Source organism: Lytechinus variegatus, chromosome 11 (genome assembly GCF_018143015.1).
Source record: "Lytechinus variegatus isolate NC3 chromosome 11, Lvar_3.0, whole genome shotgun sequence".
Taxonomy (NCBI): Eukaryota; Metazoa; Echinodermata; class Echinoidea; order Temnopleuroida; family Toxopneustidae; genus Lytechinus; species Lytechinus variegatus.
In genome coordinates, this window is record NC_054750.1 from 25,657,627 (window position 1) to 25,676,097 (window position 18,471).

General features: G+C 37.5%; 1 protein-coding gene across 1 annotated transcript; it reads left to right on the top strand.

Moving 5' to 3' along the window:
• Nucleotides 1-1,225: 1,225 nt before the first annotated feature.
• LOC121423945 (tetratricopeptide repeat protein 33-like) lies at nucleotides 1,226-15,504 on the top strand. Its single transcript, XM_041619494.1, has 5 exons — nucleotides 1,226-1,312; nucleotides 8,827-9,104; nucleotides 11,366-11,447; nucleotides 12,621-12,752; nucleotides 14,746-15,504. Exons 2-5 carry the CDS (start codon nucleotides 8,869-8,871, stop codon nucleotides 14,998-15,000), a joined length of 705 nt encoding a protein of 234 aa, XP_041475428.1. The 5' UTR covers nucleotides 1,226-1,312; nucleotides 8,827-8,868; the 3' UTR covers nucleotides 15,001-15,504.
• Nucleotides 15,505-18,471: the final 2,967 nt, after the last annotated feature.

Genomic DNA, 18,471 nt, shown 5'->3' on the forward strand with positions numbered 1-18,471 from the left:
GAATTTTCTGTCCTCTCTTGTCTATTTCCCCTGTTTTGTTTTGTTTTTTTATCCTACTACTGCAGCTGCTTCATATCGACCTTCTCATTTTCTTTCCCCACATCATGGGCCTAAACTTTGCAGTTACAACGCGCATACATTCGTAATTCCAAAGCTTCGTTATTCCGAAGGTTCGTAAGTCCCAAAACGAAATGAGGTTCGTAATTCCGAAGGTTCGTCAGTCCGAAAACGTACAAACGAACCTTATTTCGTTTTCGGATTATCGAACCTACGGAATAACGCCACAAATATTCGGATTAACGAACCCTTTTACGTTTTCGGATTAACGAACATCGATGTATATAGGCAATTTACGTGTTTCGGAATTACGAAGTGTAACCGTTACAACATTGTCAAATTCCGGTCTCATTTCATTTCTATGTTGACAATCCTTTATCCCTTGTAAACCAATATGCATGCACTATTTAAGTTTTGCTCTCCTTTCTGGCACTTGGCGAAAAGGAGCCCCAACTCCCCTGCCTCCCTCCTCCTCCTCCAAAAAAAGTAGGGGCAAAATATTACACATGGGAAAATCATTTTAAGAGAAGCGCGCCCTTGGTATTGGTGGTGATATTTACCTGATTACTAAGAAAGCATGAATGCTCTTATTCACTTCTTATTCAAATTTTAAATTCACTTTTGAAAATGAAAATCAAATTCATGACACCTATATTTTTAGGCTACATAATATGAATCATATTATATGATAGGCCCATTCAAAAGTAATCAAATATCACCTATTTTCCTTTGCTTATCCTATTTCTTCTTTTACCTTTTAGTTGTCTTTGAAATCATGGGGTCCAGTGCCCCCAACCCCCGGCCCCCGCATCCCCTTAAGAAATACATACTTGGTACTTGGTAGGAATCCTCCAAAAGACGCCATAAAGGTGTTTAAACTGGAGGTGAAAGGTGTTTAAACTTTAAACACCAGTGATCCCTACTCCTATCGAATCCCGCATTCTTTCCCACAGCACATGACCTTAAATCATATTGCTAAAGAAAAAAAAGAAAATGTATCAAGTTTTTTTTCGGTGTATACACTGTAAAACGATAAAAAAAGTTTTACGCATGTTGTTTAAGCCCGTCGCTCTAACAACAAGTTGTCTAAACTTTTTGTTATCGTTCAAACTTGACTTTTTAAACATCTTGTTTAAAACTTTTAACAGAAGTTGTTGAAGCGATGACGGGCTTTTTTAATAGCGAGATGGCGCTAGACTGATAAAAACACCACTACCATACCGATACCGCAGCAAAAGTGAGATAGACTGTATGAGTAAGTGATTTTATTATTTATATTATTAAAAAAAATATATGATAAAGTAGGAATGTTCAGTATTACACTCATTGATAAGACCATATTGGAGCATACCATTTTATGTGTAGGAGTTATGAGTGAGAGTTCAATACTTGCAGAATGAATAGCAAACTTCGGTCCATTTTCTCGAACGTGATCCCTATCCCCACGCCCACAGACTAACGAACCCTGGATCGAATTGATCGGCACGTCAGCCCGCTGGTGTTGATGGGGGTTGCGGTTGCGTGGTTTCAAGCTGTGTCTGCGTGGTTTCAAGCTGTGTCTGCATCTGTGGAGATGTGGAGATCTAGCAGTTAAAGTTGGTTAGTCTTCCCAACTTTAGTGCCTAACTTAGAGTCTGGGGTGCTCATTTATGATGTCTTTAGCTTGGCTTAAACTAGACAGGAATAACCGTTGTTTCTGGGGATTTATTCAACAATTTCTGACATTTTACTCCGAGCTCCCGGGCCGGGGGGGGGGGGGCACTCAGTATATAATGCATAGTGGGTATGTGCCGCGGAGGGGACCCCCATTTTTACACCCAAATTTCCGTTCCAAGGCATAGCATTTTTGTCTTATTGAGAAAAAAAAACAAAGAAAGCCGCTCCAAGGCATAGCATTTTGTTCTTATCGAGAAAAAAAAGAAAGAAATCCGCTCCAAAGCTTCGCATATTTTTCGTTACGTTCCGGTCGCATTGATCTGCAATTTTGGTGAAAAGCGGCCGCCGAGCGCTGTCCAACCATCGTCTCTGCGCGAGCGCACCCGGCGGAGGCCGCGCTAGCTGCATCATGCACGCATGCCCGTTCCATAGGGGTGCATACGCACGTACTCACACGCTGGCGATCCGTTCCAAGGACCCCCGTTTTCACAAAATTGTAGTTCCGAAGCCCGTTCCGAGGACCCTCCTTTTTACAATAAGCCCGCTCCAAGGCCCCCGTTTTTTGTCTCGCCCGCGGCACACCCCTACCACTTTTTTGGTCGAGTGCCCCCCCCCCCCCCGGGATTTTACTGTAATCCCCATTCATGTATGGTGAGGGGAGCCAATGTAGTTCAGCGGAACAACCAAAATACAAAGACTGAAGGTTTTGGTCTATGCTTAAACAGGTTCCCAAATTCTGCAAATACAGCACACGTTGTTAGTAAGCAGAGCTACCAAGTCTCACGCATTATGCGTGAGACTCAAGCATTTTTGGACTCTTGTTCATCCCCTCAAATCTCTGTCTCACGCAACTATCACAGCCTATCCCCATATTCATTGTACACAACGTCTGTGATCTCACTCAGATTCACAGAAAATCTCACGCATAGCTGGTTTTTGAACTTGGCATCTCTGAGTAAGTTATGTATGTTGCAAAAAAAAATAATCTCAGAAATAAGGTGTTTCTTCATGCAATGGCATCATAAATTAGAGCTCATCAAGACCTTTGATTTACATGTAACACCTCATTTATCTTAATAGCCCCAGAAATAAGAAAGTTATTGTAGTTTTAAGGTCGTCTAAATTGCCTATTCAATTCTTTAATATGTAGGCCTATTCCTTTGTTTTTAAGCCAAAAGATGTGATCTTAATTCTTAATTGGAACCAAGGTGCACTAAGAGAAAACAACAATGCGCATTCATTGGCATAGGGAAGTGCCCAACAAGACTCCCAAAAATTACAGTCGCTGCCGAAACAGGGACATAAAAAATACACTTAGCGTGAGTAGATTTCATTCAAATTTCACCACAATATAGTTAAAATGTTGCTCTATCGGAATGAATACCTTTTAGAGCGGGATGATACCTGTAAATGTGAAAAGCAAGAGGTTGAAAGCAAGGCCAAAGTTCAAGTAACACACTAGAGTCGAAGATCACTGATCGAGATTTTTTTTCAAGTCTAGACAGCTCCCATAAACATTCATGGGAATAACCTTTCCTTGCACATGCAAACACAGTACAAAGATATGCCCCCACAGTCGCCCTGCAATTACAGCCAGCACACTCAATGCCTCATTCAGAATGCACCTAGAGGGCGCTTTTGCAACATACCTACTATTTGGTCAGGGATATGATCCGCTTAAAGGGCTTTCACAATCGCTCTTCCGATCATTTGGTCACCACGTAAGTTGCACACAATCGTAATGGTTGTAATCTACATAACTAGACCTAGGTCTAGAAATGAAGATGAAAATAATTAAATAAACTTCCATAAAGTGCAAAATCAGCATCCAAAGGCAAGACATAACTTTAAGATTAAGGCACATTTCGAGTTTACAGAATAAAAAATCACCAATTGGCGATAGAACGCTTGTTCATGAGTAAGCGAGGAACTTTTCTCGCTGCCATTTGTCAAATTTAATTTAAAATAATATTGGGTATGTAGATCTATCAAAATTAATTCCCTAAAAATCTCTAATATATCAGAGACAAGCAATATCCCCCAAAGGAGAGCTTTTTCTATTATCTACAGTTATAAAATGACCCATTCACCTAAAAGAAAAGGCATTACCTTTTTTTTTCTTGTGCTGAATTCTTAGGTTGGCTCAAACGTATTGAACTATTCAATTTCAAACTACAAACATTTGACAGGTTTTGTTTGTTTACATTTGATGGTATGTATTGACTCAGACTGATGGCAAGTTTGCATTTGATGATGATGCACAGCATTTGTATATAGCACTATATATCTGTCAAAGACATTCAAAGGCGCGTTGGAGGAGCCAGCCAATCTGCTCAATGTTCTTCTATGTAATATATAATTCATTTGTTAAGCGCATAGAGATCACCAATATTATGCGCTATACAAGTACAATATTATTATTATTATTAGAGCAACAACACCTCAGCCAAATTCTGTAGATACTAGATAGATCTCAAAATGTTTTCAAAATGTTTTCAAAACCTTGGTAATCCATCAAGAAACTAAAGAAAGGGCAAAAACCCAATATTTATATAATATTGGATGGCCTTGAGGTTAATACAAGGAAATATTGGACGAGCTTTGCATAAATATTGGACGAGTCGAAGACGAGTCCAATATTTTGCAAAGCGAGTCCTATATTTCCTTGTATTGACCGAAAAATGGGACATCCAGTATTATGATTATTATTCATACAAAGAATTTTAGCAAATTATTTATTTTGGGATATCTCTGTTTCCTTAACCAATCACAGTGCAGTTTACAAACTTCGGGGTTTCCCCTTCTAGTCGTCCAATATTTTCAATATTGTGTCACCTCGGAAAAAATATTAGGCGAGTTCAACAAAGTTTTTAACTCTTACTGTGCCAGGTCCAATACCCCTCTAGTGCCAGGGATATTCGAGGAATCCTAAATTGACCGAAACGTAAGCAAAGACTGATTTTAAAACGGTCATAACTCTTTACTCGTACGTTGTATAACGAAACCTTCTACACATGAAATGATGCATGGTTCATGGACTTTATGATCATGTTATGACCTTTCAAATTTGCGTTTGGAAAAATTGAGAAAAGATGAAATATTTTACACCGTTTTTTTCAATAAGTAAAACCTAGAAAATTATGATTTCATGAACATTTCAAAGAGTAAATAACCCAAGGAATTGTAGAGATACCAAGAAATTAAGAAAATGATATGAAAGTTCAATGTTTACCCTTTCAAATGACCTGTCTATTGATGTAACTGAACAAACAAAAATGTGAAAAATAATGCTCTTTTGAATGAAATACTATTTTGCTATTCAAGTTATTTCCTCTGAAATACGAGAGGGTTTATACACACACAATTGAAACCATCCTTTTCCAAAAAAGGGCATTGTCGTCGATCAAGTGACCAATCACAGCACAGCTGCGATCCCCACGCAAACACACACAATAATATATTAGAGCCATGTATCTTCACAGTGCAGCCAACCGTACCCTTACATTCGTGTAGTCTTCAAAACAAGACCCTTGTTTATTTAGAATGCGCGGTATTCCGCAACAAAATTATTGGTGCAGAGTAAATTTTATGTCATTTCTATTCTTGCCAATATTGTTGTAATGCAAAACATGCTTTAGAAAAATCGTAACCTGGATACGATTTGTGGTGTTCGATGCACTCAACTATATACTGTTTTGGATAATGTAGGCGATTTCTATCCAGTGTCGGCAACAAACATTTGCGACCCACTCAACTATCGTTCTATGGCATGAATCAGTGTAAAGTTTGGTCATATTTTGTCAGGGTCTATTCGTCGTACATACGGGCTTTCATACTGTAACAAAGGCATTGCCAGTCACAAGGAGACAAAATATAGAAAACTAAAGATGATATATTGAAATATAGATAAAGAGGGATCGGACAGATTCAATACTAATACCCCTTTCATAAACCTATGCGGATAATTCAATAAAAATTGCGTTCATAAACTCCGGAAATAATCCGCATTATTTTTACGAGTGCCCGTCCTGAAAAAGGAGGATAATCGTCATGGAAACCGCACACACCCCCTCCGATGCGGTTGCGTTTGAAAAGGGTGACCTTCTGACCGTACCATGGCAATTATCCGCATTATTTGGAAATGCGTTCACAAACTCAAAATCTTGTCCCGATGCTGCTATTATGCGGATAATAGCAGCATCAAAATAATGCGGATAACTCTGGTCCTCTTCCAATTTTACGACCAAATTATGCTGCTATTAGCCGCATAATTGGGTTTATGAAAGGGGTATAAGCCTATTTGTTCTGTATTTGTTCTGTATTTGAAGCCCTATGGGATCACTATTTGATATAAAATCATAGCTGAACAGTGAAAGAACGATAAACATAATATGTAAAATTCACTCTGTGGACATTTCATGATGGGGGTGAAATATTCATTATATCTGTTTCGGCATTAAAAAGAATAATGTTCGACCAAAGTAGCCACCTGTCTGATAGCGACTACACGTTATTGTTCATGCCACCAAGTCATGAACAATAGATGCCCAGACTCCCTTTTATGAGGAATGTCTAATCCGCGCTCCCTCCTGACCTATTATCGAGGAAAGTAATTTAGCACAGGATGTTCATAGAAATTGGGCCACGCGCGCGTCTTTTGATTTGACAATTGAATACTTTCAAAGGTTCCGATACGAACAATAGCTTTTCTCTCCGTTGAGATCAAGATTAAAATTCCTCTGTCGCTTTCCCCAACACCTTCCATTGACTTATTGCCATTAAAATGCATAATTTTTATTCAAATATTTGTTTCGACTTTAAGACATTTAGCATCAACAATATGCTTCAAATTTCCTGTAATCTAAATGATGATGATGATAGGGATGATGGTAAAGATGTCATGGATAATGTCGAGAATGATAACAAGAAATCAAGGGGGAAACAGCACACCTCCACCACCACGACCACCACAAACACTGGCATCGTTACTTCCACTTATCAAAAGCACAAAGAAAAATAGTTTAAAATAATTAAATCAACTTGTAGCTGAAGCCTATTTTGCATATTTAGAAATAAAGGATAAAGATGAAATTTAAGATTGAAGAAATGTATAGGCTATAATCCTTGACAAATCAAACATACAGAAAATTGAAAGATAAAAGAGGGAAAAGAAATAACGAAGCGATGGGGTGTGAAGGTAGAAATTACTAACAATTTGTAGAAAATTAGATCTTTATCATTTGTTGAACCTTTGTTTATTCAAATAAGATGTTTGTAATGGATCATCTATCGGAAAAGTAAGATATTGCTTTCGACAATATCAGAGATTATTTTTACTACACCTCTTATTTGTGATATCGATAATTACCCCGTCATTGAAACTATCAATGTAGTAAAAATTAATTTTACTTCCCCTTTCCTGAAAAAAAATGAAATGGACATCATTTGCTGTTCAAATTATTAGAAAACGGATCATCGGAAGAAATGATACATTGATTAATATGAAGTATTTCTCGCTAATAAACAAATTAGGAAGAATGAAAACAAAAAACGCATTGCGAAAAATGCATGACATTCACAGAATTTTGTAAATAAAAGATCACACACATCATACTTTTTATTTCGCCCTTGCCGCATTGATAACATATATTTTGCTGGTGATCAAAATAATATTAAGGTTTCTTTCCGTAACTGCTGCAAATTTGATGTTTTTTTCCACCGAACTTTGTACGTAATTTGGTGTTGTTGGATTTAGAAAAACCGGCTTATAACCCTGTATGCGACGAAAAGGAGCAAAGGAGGAACATGAATAATCTTTTTTTTGTCGTAGAAGCTTTCAGATTTCATCATGAGAATGTATGCAATAATATTATGTAACTCCCATGTTGATACAAACTGTCAAGTGTCCATGCTTCATTTTTGTAGGCACTCAAGCGCCTCTCCATCACACTCTTTCCCCTTCTGCAGATCTGAACCTGACAGTTAAAAACAAAACGTATACTTTCTTTCTTGAGTATTATACTTCTTCCAGCAATAAAACAAATGTCATCATTGAAATAAATATGCACTGGCATAATTGACAAACTTTTTTTTTTTTAGGTGACATCAGATCATGTCGACCAGTTGCATAAATCCGGTTCGACCAAGGTGTAGATATTTTGTAGGTGTACACAAAATTCATATCGCAAAGGTTATATTATATTATATAATAATAATAACAATAATAAATGAATAAATAAACAATGAGTGTGGTGATTGCAGTGCGACGAGAGTGGGAAATGACAGCCTTCTTTACTCATATATTCATAACGAGAACAATTTTGTGAGAATGCAAAAAACAAAGTATAAACCTCCCCCCCCAAAAAAAAAAAAAAAAAAAAATCTCCCCCAAACCGTGCACATTTGCAGGCACAAAAAAGCCTTGACACAAGAATACTACCATACCGGCCTGCAAAAGACCAAAGCGATAGCTCATGAATATTCATGTAACAATAGCGAATGGGCGAGTAGTGCTGGGTGAGGAACATCGTACCGCTCTGTCATTGGTCAATTCCGAGCTGAATGCCTTCGCACACTCGCCTTTGCTCTGCCCATAGAAGTACGTGTATTGCTACACACAACCGTTATATCACACGTTTCTATAGGGGAAATCCTGATTCAGATCGCGGCAATATCCAAAATCAACTCTTCAAAATAATGATGCAAAAATACAATTTTACTCAAAAAATGTCTATGTAAACCACTATTTTTTATATGATAAAATGAATTGTGAATTCCTTGCCAGTATAACAACATAAAATACACAGAATATGGTGCTGATTTTCTGGCTGTAAAATTGGTTTAAAAAAAAAAAGTTACTTGGGCACAAATAGCTGCCACCGGCAAGAGTGGCCTATGGTCACAAATAGCTGCCAATGGCGCTTAAAGAGTTAAGTGGGTCGAGTGCATCAACAAAATAACACTTGTATTTGGGCTCTAAAATTGTCTGTATGAATAATAATGCCATATATTGTAATACTACATTTGGTAATGATAAAAATGTATAGTTAAGTGTACGCATCTCTAATACTGATTCCTAGTTAAAAAATTATTTGACTCGTTCATCCTTTCCAGGAGCATTATACACAGAGTGATAGAAGTAATAGAACAATAGAAATGACAAGTTTTGGATGGAAGAGGAAAGCGGGAGAGAAGGTGTCGAAGGAAGCATCTTCAAGCTTCGAGAGTAAGACGGGAGTACTGCAGGAAGATTCTCCTGAAGACGATGGTCCACATGAAGACAACTTGTGGGATGCTTTCTCCAAGAGAAGGAAGGTTCTGATTCTCGAGGACTCGGCGAGCAAGAGCCAAAGATTGAAAGTTGAGGGAGAGACACTAGCAGATGCTGGCAGGTACAGTCCTAGGCCCAGTTGCATAAAAGTTACTGTTTACTTTGCCTACCAATGGGGACTACCATGGCAACATGACCCAACAGCCAATCAGTATCAAGGATTTCATGAAATATGCTATTGGACTCTTATGCAACAGGGCCCTGTAAGAAAGGTTTATTTCCAATTCGTCTAATGCCGAGTCATCCAATTGCCAACTCGTGTACTATCATTTGGTCTATCATCAGTTCGTCCACTCACCACATGGTCTCCTTTTATATAGTCTAATGCCATTCCGTCTAATTTACCAGTTGGTCCAATAGCCATTTAGTCCATAAACCATTTGGTCTACATGTAATTAAACTTAAGTGTTAATTATGCAAAATGAATGAAAAGAAAATGGGTATTAGACCAACTGGTTTATTAGACGAAATGGTAATAGACCAACTGGTGATTGGAAGAAGTGATGATTGGACCAAATGGTTGTTAGACGAATTGTTGAGGACAGACTTCTAAACAGACACTAAATGAAGGTAGACCATAGGCAGTGGATGAATTGGCCGTAACAAAGAGCTTGATTGATCATGGAGCTGATTGCTGCAATAGATATATTTTATTATCATTTTCAATCATAAAGAAGGGTGCCAACAACTTTTCAAACTAAGAAAAAAGCAAGAATCATGAAAAGGGTATGTTCGGGTAGGGCTGGGACTAAAACCCGGGTACCCGGGTCCCGCCCGGAAGCCTCGGGTACCCGGGTAGAAAAATCAATACCCGATACCCGAAAATTGCTCACCAGTATAACGTACATTTGATTTGTATTGCGTAGTGTAAGACATGATTGTAAACTCATCACAAAAGTACACAAGTCTCATTTTGAATCTCACCAATTACCCTCGAAATATCTACTAGTTTTTCAAGTGATGATGTGACTGAGATCGTTCAATCGTCGCCATGTTTCTTTTGCAGCGCAGTGACGTCATCCAGCCACTGCGACGCAAGCCAATTTATGAATGAAAATATAGTAAGCATGCGCATTGCAAGCCTCAGCCCCACGCAGTATTCCATCAAAACAAGTCTGCAATACTCTTTCACCTCGTACCAAAATCGACCTAGAATTCCACTTTCCTTTATTTCATATGAATTATGAAAGGTATTCTCAGAGGATCTATTTTCTCACCGCTAGCGCACAGGTAAGCAAATTTTTATTACTTCTTGCTTTTCCGTCAAAATCTTATGAAGTAGCGTCGATGTTGCATCGTGTTTGTGAGTTTGTAGAATCTATCGATACGTGAACAAAGTCAATTGATTTCCGGGTTTCGGAGCATACGAGGCGCCAGCCAATCACGTTCTTGATAACATTTTCAGTTCATCATAAACCGAAAATGGTAACACGATCGTGATTGGCTGGCGCATTTGACACTCCGAAACCCGGAAATCAATTGACTTTGTTCACGTAGCGATAGATTCTACAAACTCACGAACACGATGTAATATCGACGCTACTTCGTACGATTTTGACGGAAAAGCAAGAAGTAATAAAAATTTGCTTACCTGTGCGCTATCGGTGAGAAAATAGATCCTCTGAGAATACCTTTCATAATTCATATAAAATATAGAAAAGTGGAATTCTAGGTCGATTTTGGTACGAGGTGACAGAGTATTGCAGACTTGTTTCGATGGAATACTGCGTGGCGCACGGGAGGCTTGCAATGCGCATGCTTACTATATTTTCATTCATAAATTGGCTTGCATCGCATTGGCTTGATGACGTCACCAATGGGGTTTTTCCACCAGTCATATTTCGAGCGACATGATTTTCGGGTACCCGGGTACCCGCCCGAAAATTGCCACGGGTACCCGAAGAGAAAAAAACCCGAAAGTCCCAGGCCTATGTTCAGGTGTTAATTCATTCCAGGTTGGGATATCTATTCCACTATATCGGTCAGAGCTTTCCTTCTTTCTAATGTTCTTTTACTTATAAGAGACATGTTTTATTGGAGCTTGCACTTGTCTCGGGGGAAAGATGTGCAGTACACAGAAAGCATATAAGGATATCATTATTTTGGCAAATGAAAAAATAAACATTTGGGAATAGCTGCGGAAACCTGTAGGCGTGTACATCTATGTGAACAGTGATATAGTGGAGTTACCATCCCCTGGTTCAGTCAGTAGCCAATAAAGGGGGGGTTAACTGACATTATGTGTATCAAAGTTCATTTTATTTTGAATTTCAGGAAAATAAATGATGGATGAACATATTCCTCATGATTTTCTTTTTGCAGATACTGGGAAGCTGTTAAGAAATGGAATGAGGCCCTGCAGTATACTCCTGCTAATGAATTCCTCTATGAAATGAAAGCACAAGTATGTTGTTTAAAGATGTACATCAATTCAATAGCATTTGTTTGCCTTAATCAGGCACCCTACAAAACATCAGTATCATCTTTCCTGTGGGAATCCTAAGATGGACATTTTATTTTAATGGTTACATTGGTTCACAGCGATATGGTATCACAGTGTGGGCCATAAAAGAAACGTATATCATAAACAAAACAGAGGGTCTGTGGGCATTATCCATTTACATACCTGGGGCCTGTTTCATAAAGCTGGTCGTAAGTTAAGAGCGACTTTAAAAACGACTGGTGATCCTTGTGGTAAATGATGTTCATCATTACGCGTTGGTGATTATAGTGCATAAGAAAGGATCACCAGTCGTTCTTAAAGTCGCTCTTAACTTACGAACAGCTTTATGAAACACCCGCCTGGGCCCAGTTGTATAAAAGTAACTCTCATAGTAACTTTGTCATCCAATGGTAACTGCCATGGTGATGATGGTTAACAGCCAATCAGAATCAAGGCATCCATGGAAGTTACCATGATGGTAACTTATGCAACGGGACCCTTGATGAAATGTTAGGATTTTGATTAAAAGACAAATTTATAGGGGAGACGTGGGCACATACGTAGCTCTGACTTTTTGCAATGTGCCTATAACATGGACCAGTGCCATTCAACAGATGAAATGCATGGAATAGATTCATCATGTAGCTAATCAAATCAATCATCACCAGGGCTCGGCATTAGCAGTGGCCTGGGGCAACCAAAAATGAGAGTAGGGCCACCAAAATTCTGCAAAAGCCTACACTTGGTGGTCCAGTTGGGCTATCAAAGTTTTGATAAATTGTAATGACTTCTATTGTTTTAGGGACACCAAGCGGGTGAAATTGATAATTATGGTGGACCATTCGGGCTAACAAGAACAAAAGTTAGTGTGGAGCCTTGTCATCACTATCATCACCACACTTTATCCTGTTAATAGACGCGACGAAAGCCTTACTGTGGACGGGGATGGGGTTAGAGCTGAGATGCCCAATTAGGGTATGAGGTGCAAACCATGATTTGGTTAATAACCTCAAGAAAATGCCATTTTGATAAAACAATAACAAACGCTACTCCTGCAGAAAAGGACGAAATTTCCATCAAATGCTTTGGTGAATTGGCTTCTAATTTACACATATCCCCATTTTCCTCATCAAGGTTCTGATGGAATTGCATGAGGTATTTCCAGCTGTGGAAGCAGCGCAACAGGCCACTGTCCTGGCTCCCCAATGGTGGGTTGCATACCAAACTCTAGGACGTGCTCAACTTGGGCTTGGTGAAATCACCATGGTAACATAATACTCTGTATATTTTTTGTGTGTATTTTAATTGTTGGGGAGGGGATGGGATGTAGAACTGACTTACATTTTAGAAGGTATTCATCATTATCTATAATAAAAAAGGTGTTAAAAATCCATCTTTTTTTATGTAGTTTAATATTTTCTTGTAGGACTTTTGGTCTAATAGGAATAGCACAGTATGATAAACAGTGATAATTACCTGCAGATGCATGATTTTTAGGGGGGTGCCTTTTGTGTCCCCAAAATTTGACAAGCAGAAAAAAGAGGTCATCAATCACAAAAGAAGGACAATTTTCTACAGATAAACTTCTCAGAAAAGAAAGAAGTTTCTCCCAAATGAAGGTATTGGGGCACATCTTTGTTTTTGAAAATTTCACAAGGTGCCCCCCATCAACATCTGATATTGATAACAATAATTCTTATTTACATTCACACAATGTTAGGGATGTCAAATGAATGATATTACAATGCGGTATGTTGTCCTCATGGATATGTACATGTATGTTTGCTTAAAATTTCATTTGAACATCTTTATAGGGACTCTCAAGTTACCAGAAAAGTGAAAGCAATTTTATATTTCAAGTTGTATTCATATTTTTCAAAAGTTGTGTATATATCCCTGAGAAAACATTTCTTAGCTGACCTAACATTCAAAATGTGACCCAAACCTAGCATAAGTGTGTAATACAAAACATTAATATCTGCCTGCAGTGCACGTCTTTTTTGAAAAAGAAGTTTTTCATAAATTTAGAAATTCCAAAATCTTACAATTTGCCCTCATTATTAGGTGCATTATAATCACGATGTCTAAATTTTATCAATTTTGAGTCAATTTATTTCAACATTCAATCTTATGCCAAGAATTTATCTATAGTATACAATTATCTCTAATGGTTGTTGAAGGACAAGTCCACCCCAACAAAAATTTAATTTGAATAAAAAGAGAAAAATTCAACAAGCATAACACTGAAAATTTTATCAAAATCGGATGTAAAATGAGAAAGTTATGGCATTTTTTTTAAAGTTTCGCTTATTTTCAACAAAATAGTTATCGGAATGAGCCAGTTACATCCAAATGAGAGAGTTGATGACATCACTCACTCACTATTTCTTTTGTATTATATTATATGAAATGTGAAATATTTTATTTTTCTTGTCATTGTCATGTGAAATGAAGTTTCCATTCCTCCCTGAACACGTGGAATTCCATTATTTTAACATTTTGTGCTTCAGGCAATGAGGTCCTAATCATCAAATTCGTAAAAATTGAAATATTGTATAATTCAAACAATAAAAAACAAAAGAAATAGTGAGTAAGTGATGTCATCGACTCTCTCATTCGGATGTAACTGGCACGTTCATATAACTATTTTGTTGAAAATAAAGCGAAACTTTGAAATGTCATAACTTTCTTATTTTACATCCGATTTTGATGAAATTTTCAGCATTGTGCTTGTCTGATTTTTCTCTATTGATTTAAATCAACATTTTTTTGAGGTGGACTTGACCTTTAAAGATGAATACCAGTTGTGATAACAAATGAGTTCAAAGAGAATCCATACCACCCAAGTGTTTATATGTATAAATGAAAAATATGTGCCAATTGGCTCTGGAAAATAGTGTGTAATTGCTGAGAAATTAGCAAAATAAGCAAAGAATTCCATGGAACATTGGGTATTTTACTGAACAGTATTAATACAATGTCCCACATATGCCTTTTTGTGTTAGTGATTATCATAATTATCGATCTTCATGTAAGATTTCATAATTTCACAAAGATAAGTTTATTTCAATGTACCAGAACTAGATGTACAAAAATGATAATGTTTGGTGCCATTTAATCATGATTTTAAAAAAAATTCCTTATGAAATATTGTTTGCTGCAACTACTTTCTTTTACCTTTAAGGCATGGTTTTTGGCAAATGACTTGTATCAATATCTTTAAATTTTAATTTTACCCTATTTATTTCATTTTCTGTAGGCTGTGAAATCATTCAGCAGAGCTGTGCATATGAACCCAGCCGACTCTGCTCTATGGGAGGACGATCTGAGATGGGCCTGCTCGCTGAGGGACCAACTCAAGACACGGACCAAGGACACGAAAGACCAGGACCAAATCAAAAGACATGTCTTGAAGGAAGCTGAATCTCGTATTAACAAAGACAAAGGAATGACCTCGTCATCCGTTGACTCTGGTAATGATGGTGAATTGTTTTGTAGAGAGGGATTCAGATGATGGCATTGTCAAGTAGTGAACAGTAAACTGACGTCAGCAAGAACTGTATAGCAGCAGAAGGTAGTAATGATCGTCCTGATGAAGACCTGGGTGTAGCATCCGTGCGTTTGACCCAAGTAGTGTTGGTGTTGCAGTTTTTTACCTTGGAGAGAGGGTTTCAGAGGAACACAATGTAGTACGTTGGGTGAGCCAAGGATGCTTATTGAATCAACGTTTACAGCATGTACCCCCAAAGAAGGTGACAATATCCTTGAAAAGATCCTTGTAAAGATCCTTGAAATGATTAGAACATATTAAACCAACAAGTGGTGCCGAAAAAAGAGGGTAAAGCATGGTATAGAGATGTCTGATGATGATCAGTGAAGCTGCGTATATGTATAGCACTTAACACTTACCTTATGAGTAGCCTTTAAGCCCTTTACAAAAAAAACACCATAATTAAACTGGCTTTAGCGGATTTCTGAGGTTCAAGGAGTTAATTTCTCACAATTAGCAAGTACAGTTTAACAAGATGAAAACGCACAGCCGGATAAAGTACCCTTCATCAGCCTCAGAATTTTGGTATGGTGCCTTAGCTCATAAATAATAAACATTTATATAAATGAGTGACTATTCAGTGGTTGTATTATCAGATTATATTCGTATTTCGTTTACTCTGATACAATTTATATTTTGCTTTCTCAGGATAAAGAGTTTTTTGCTTGAATGGATCTCATTTACCACTCTTGACTTCTAAATACATACATGTATGCCTATCAGAATCATTGACATACATGTACCCTTACAAATTATAAATACAAATGAGTAGCAAATTAACAAGAAAATGTATATATTTGTAAACTATATGATTCGCGTAGTATGTGCAATATTGACCTATTTGTAAGGTCAAAACTTAAAAATCAAATTTTCTATTTTCTTTTTAAAACTCTTTGTCCTGTTTGTTATGAAACATCAAACTACAAGATCATGTTTAAAGATGGTGTGACCAACCATAAATTACTTTCAAAGATGGTTCCACGACATTTGCTCCGGGGGCAATTGCTCCACTCTATATTCCACACACTGATCGAATTACCAACTTCAATCCTGGGTTTAACACTATGCAGACCTCAGCCCTTATATATGCGGGTTCGGTCTCCTTCAGGTTAAAGATAAATACCTGGGGGCTGTTCCATAAAGCTTCTCGTAAGTTAAGAGTGACTGTAAGAATGACTGGTAAACCTTTCTTATGCGCTTAACCATTGCTAATGAATATACCATTTACCACAAGAAAGGATCACCGATCATTCTTAAAGTCACTCTTAACTTTTAAAACAGCTTTATGAAACGGTCCCCAGTTGTGGTAACGTTCGAAAAATGAGTTCGAACAGAATGCAATGAAATTACCTCCAAAGTGTTTGTATGTATAAATAACAAAATATATGTCAAATGATTCTGGAAGAAAATGCGTAATTGCTGAGAAATAAGCAAAATAAGCACAGAATTCCATCAAATGCAAGCAATACAAATACAATGGGCCACTTATGCTTTTCTGTGTTAGTGATCATCAGAACTATCGTTTGAAGCTAAGATTTCATTATTTCACAAAAATAAGTTTACATTAATGTACCAGATCTAAATATATGATAATATGGTGACAGTTAATCTTGGTTTAAAATACTTTCTCATGAAAAAATAATTGTTTGCTGCAACTACTTTCTTTTACCTTTTACATTAGAGAGCATGAATACGATCAATAATGAATCAGCACAATTGTTTTACTTCACGTAGAGTGTTGGCTTAACAGAGACTGAACCAGCATTGATGATGGTATTCAATGGTGGGGGTTCAATGTAAATTAAATGTCAAAATAAGAAATTGGAGTACTTGGTAAAGTATGTGGGGTTAGCCGACGGTGCAAATAGAGCCAACATCAAGTATCCCCAAAGAAGGAGACAACAATTGATGCGAAATATGTGGCAATCAGGTAATGATAATAGTAATTAATAACCACATGTTAAGAGATGAATGTGAGTTAGTGCAAATATATATAACTTTCTGTTTATAATTGCAAATAAATTGCTGGAATAGAATGGGTGACATGGTTTATTGACTTGACTTTCCAAATACAGTAATTGAGAAAATTATGTTTCTTCGGGGGAAAAAAGGGTGTGAGAGAGAGGGGGAGCAAGAGAGTGGTGAAGGGAGACAGGATGAGGAATGGGGGTAGGTTAGAGTAAGATTGAGGAAATATGAAAATGAGATCAGGCAGGCTTTTAGCAGACATATCTAGCTGTATGTTCGAAGAGGTTTTGTGTGTCCACACAAAACACAGGGGCACATTTTTTCATTTACAAGGAATTAATGCTGTAATGTGTCTCTCCCCCCCCCCCACCCTGCTGGCACAAAGTTATGCATATTCTCACACTCAACAGTTTTTCATTCACAAATCCACCCCTCTCACTCACAAGCACATACAAGCATCATCTCACAATGACAAGTATACAGATTCTGGTATTTACACATCCTTTATCCCACATTCTTCTCCTTCCTCTTCATTTTCTTCCTGACATTCTTGTATATATCATCTCTATATTTTTCTTTTAAATTGTTAATAGTATATTCTGATTTTTGTTTTCATTATGTAAATAGTATGATTTTACCTTTTATTATCGGAATTCTGTACATGTCGAGGACCCCACTGGAAATGGACTTTCTTGGGTCATCCTGTGCAAGCCTGTTGTGCTTTTTTTAATGCTACTGTCTACATGTTATGGTGACTTGCCAAATAAAATCAATCAATCACACCCACAAATAATCATATTCTCACTCATAAAATCCTTATCTCACACTTACGAACACCCACCCACAAGTATCCCAATCCACCATCTAATAATATGGTCCATTTTTATAGCGCAACTACTAGTATATCGCATATACTCTACTGCGCTTGATACTTGGTATCATCATTAATATACAATTAATGCACATTTCTGAGTGTGTTATGACGATGCAGCACACTCGAGGGTATTTACAATTATGCGAAAGCAAGAGGCGCTTGCGCCGAGTGCTTTTGCATGATATTGTGAATGCCCGAGAGTTGCTCGCATCGTCACTAACATCACGAATCTTAAAATGTGCATTAATTGTTTTATAAAACGGGTCGGCAAAATGAATTTTTCATGGAAATCTTGTTCAAATCCCTCCAACTTGTGTACGATCGCACAGACGAAGAGATCACAAGACTGTCAATTATGACATCACAGGCGTATCTACTATGCGCGCCTAAGTAAGCGCATCAAAATCCTAGCCAGCCTCTTTTACTGAACGCGTATCAGTTTTTACGTGCTATTGGAACTAATGCTGCACAAAAATTGCACAGTGCTGCACAAAAAATGCACGACTGGAAGGTTGCGCATAATTAAAGCATGAACACGTGACTTGAATACGCACTCACCATTGGCTACATCCTTGAACCCCAAAAGGTTTTAT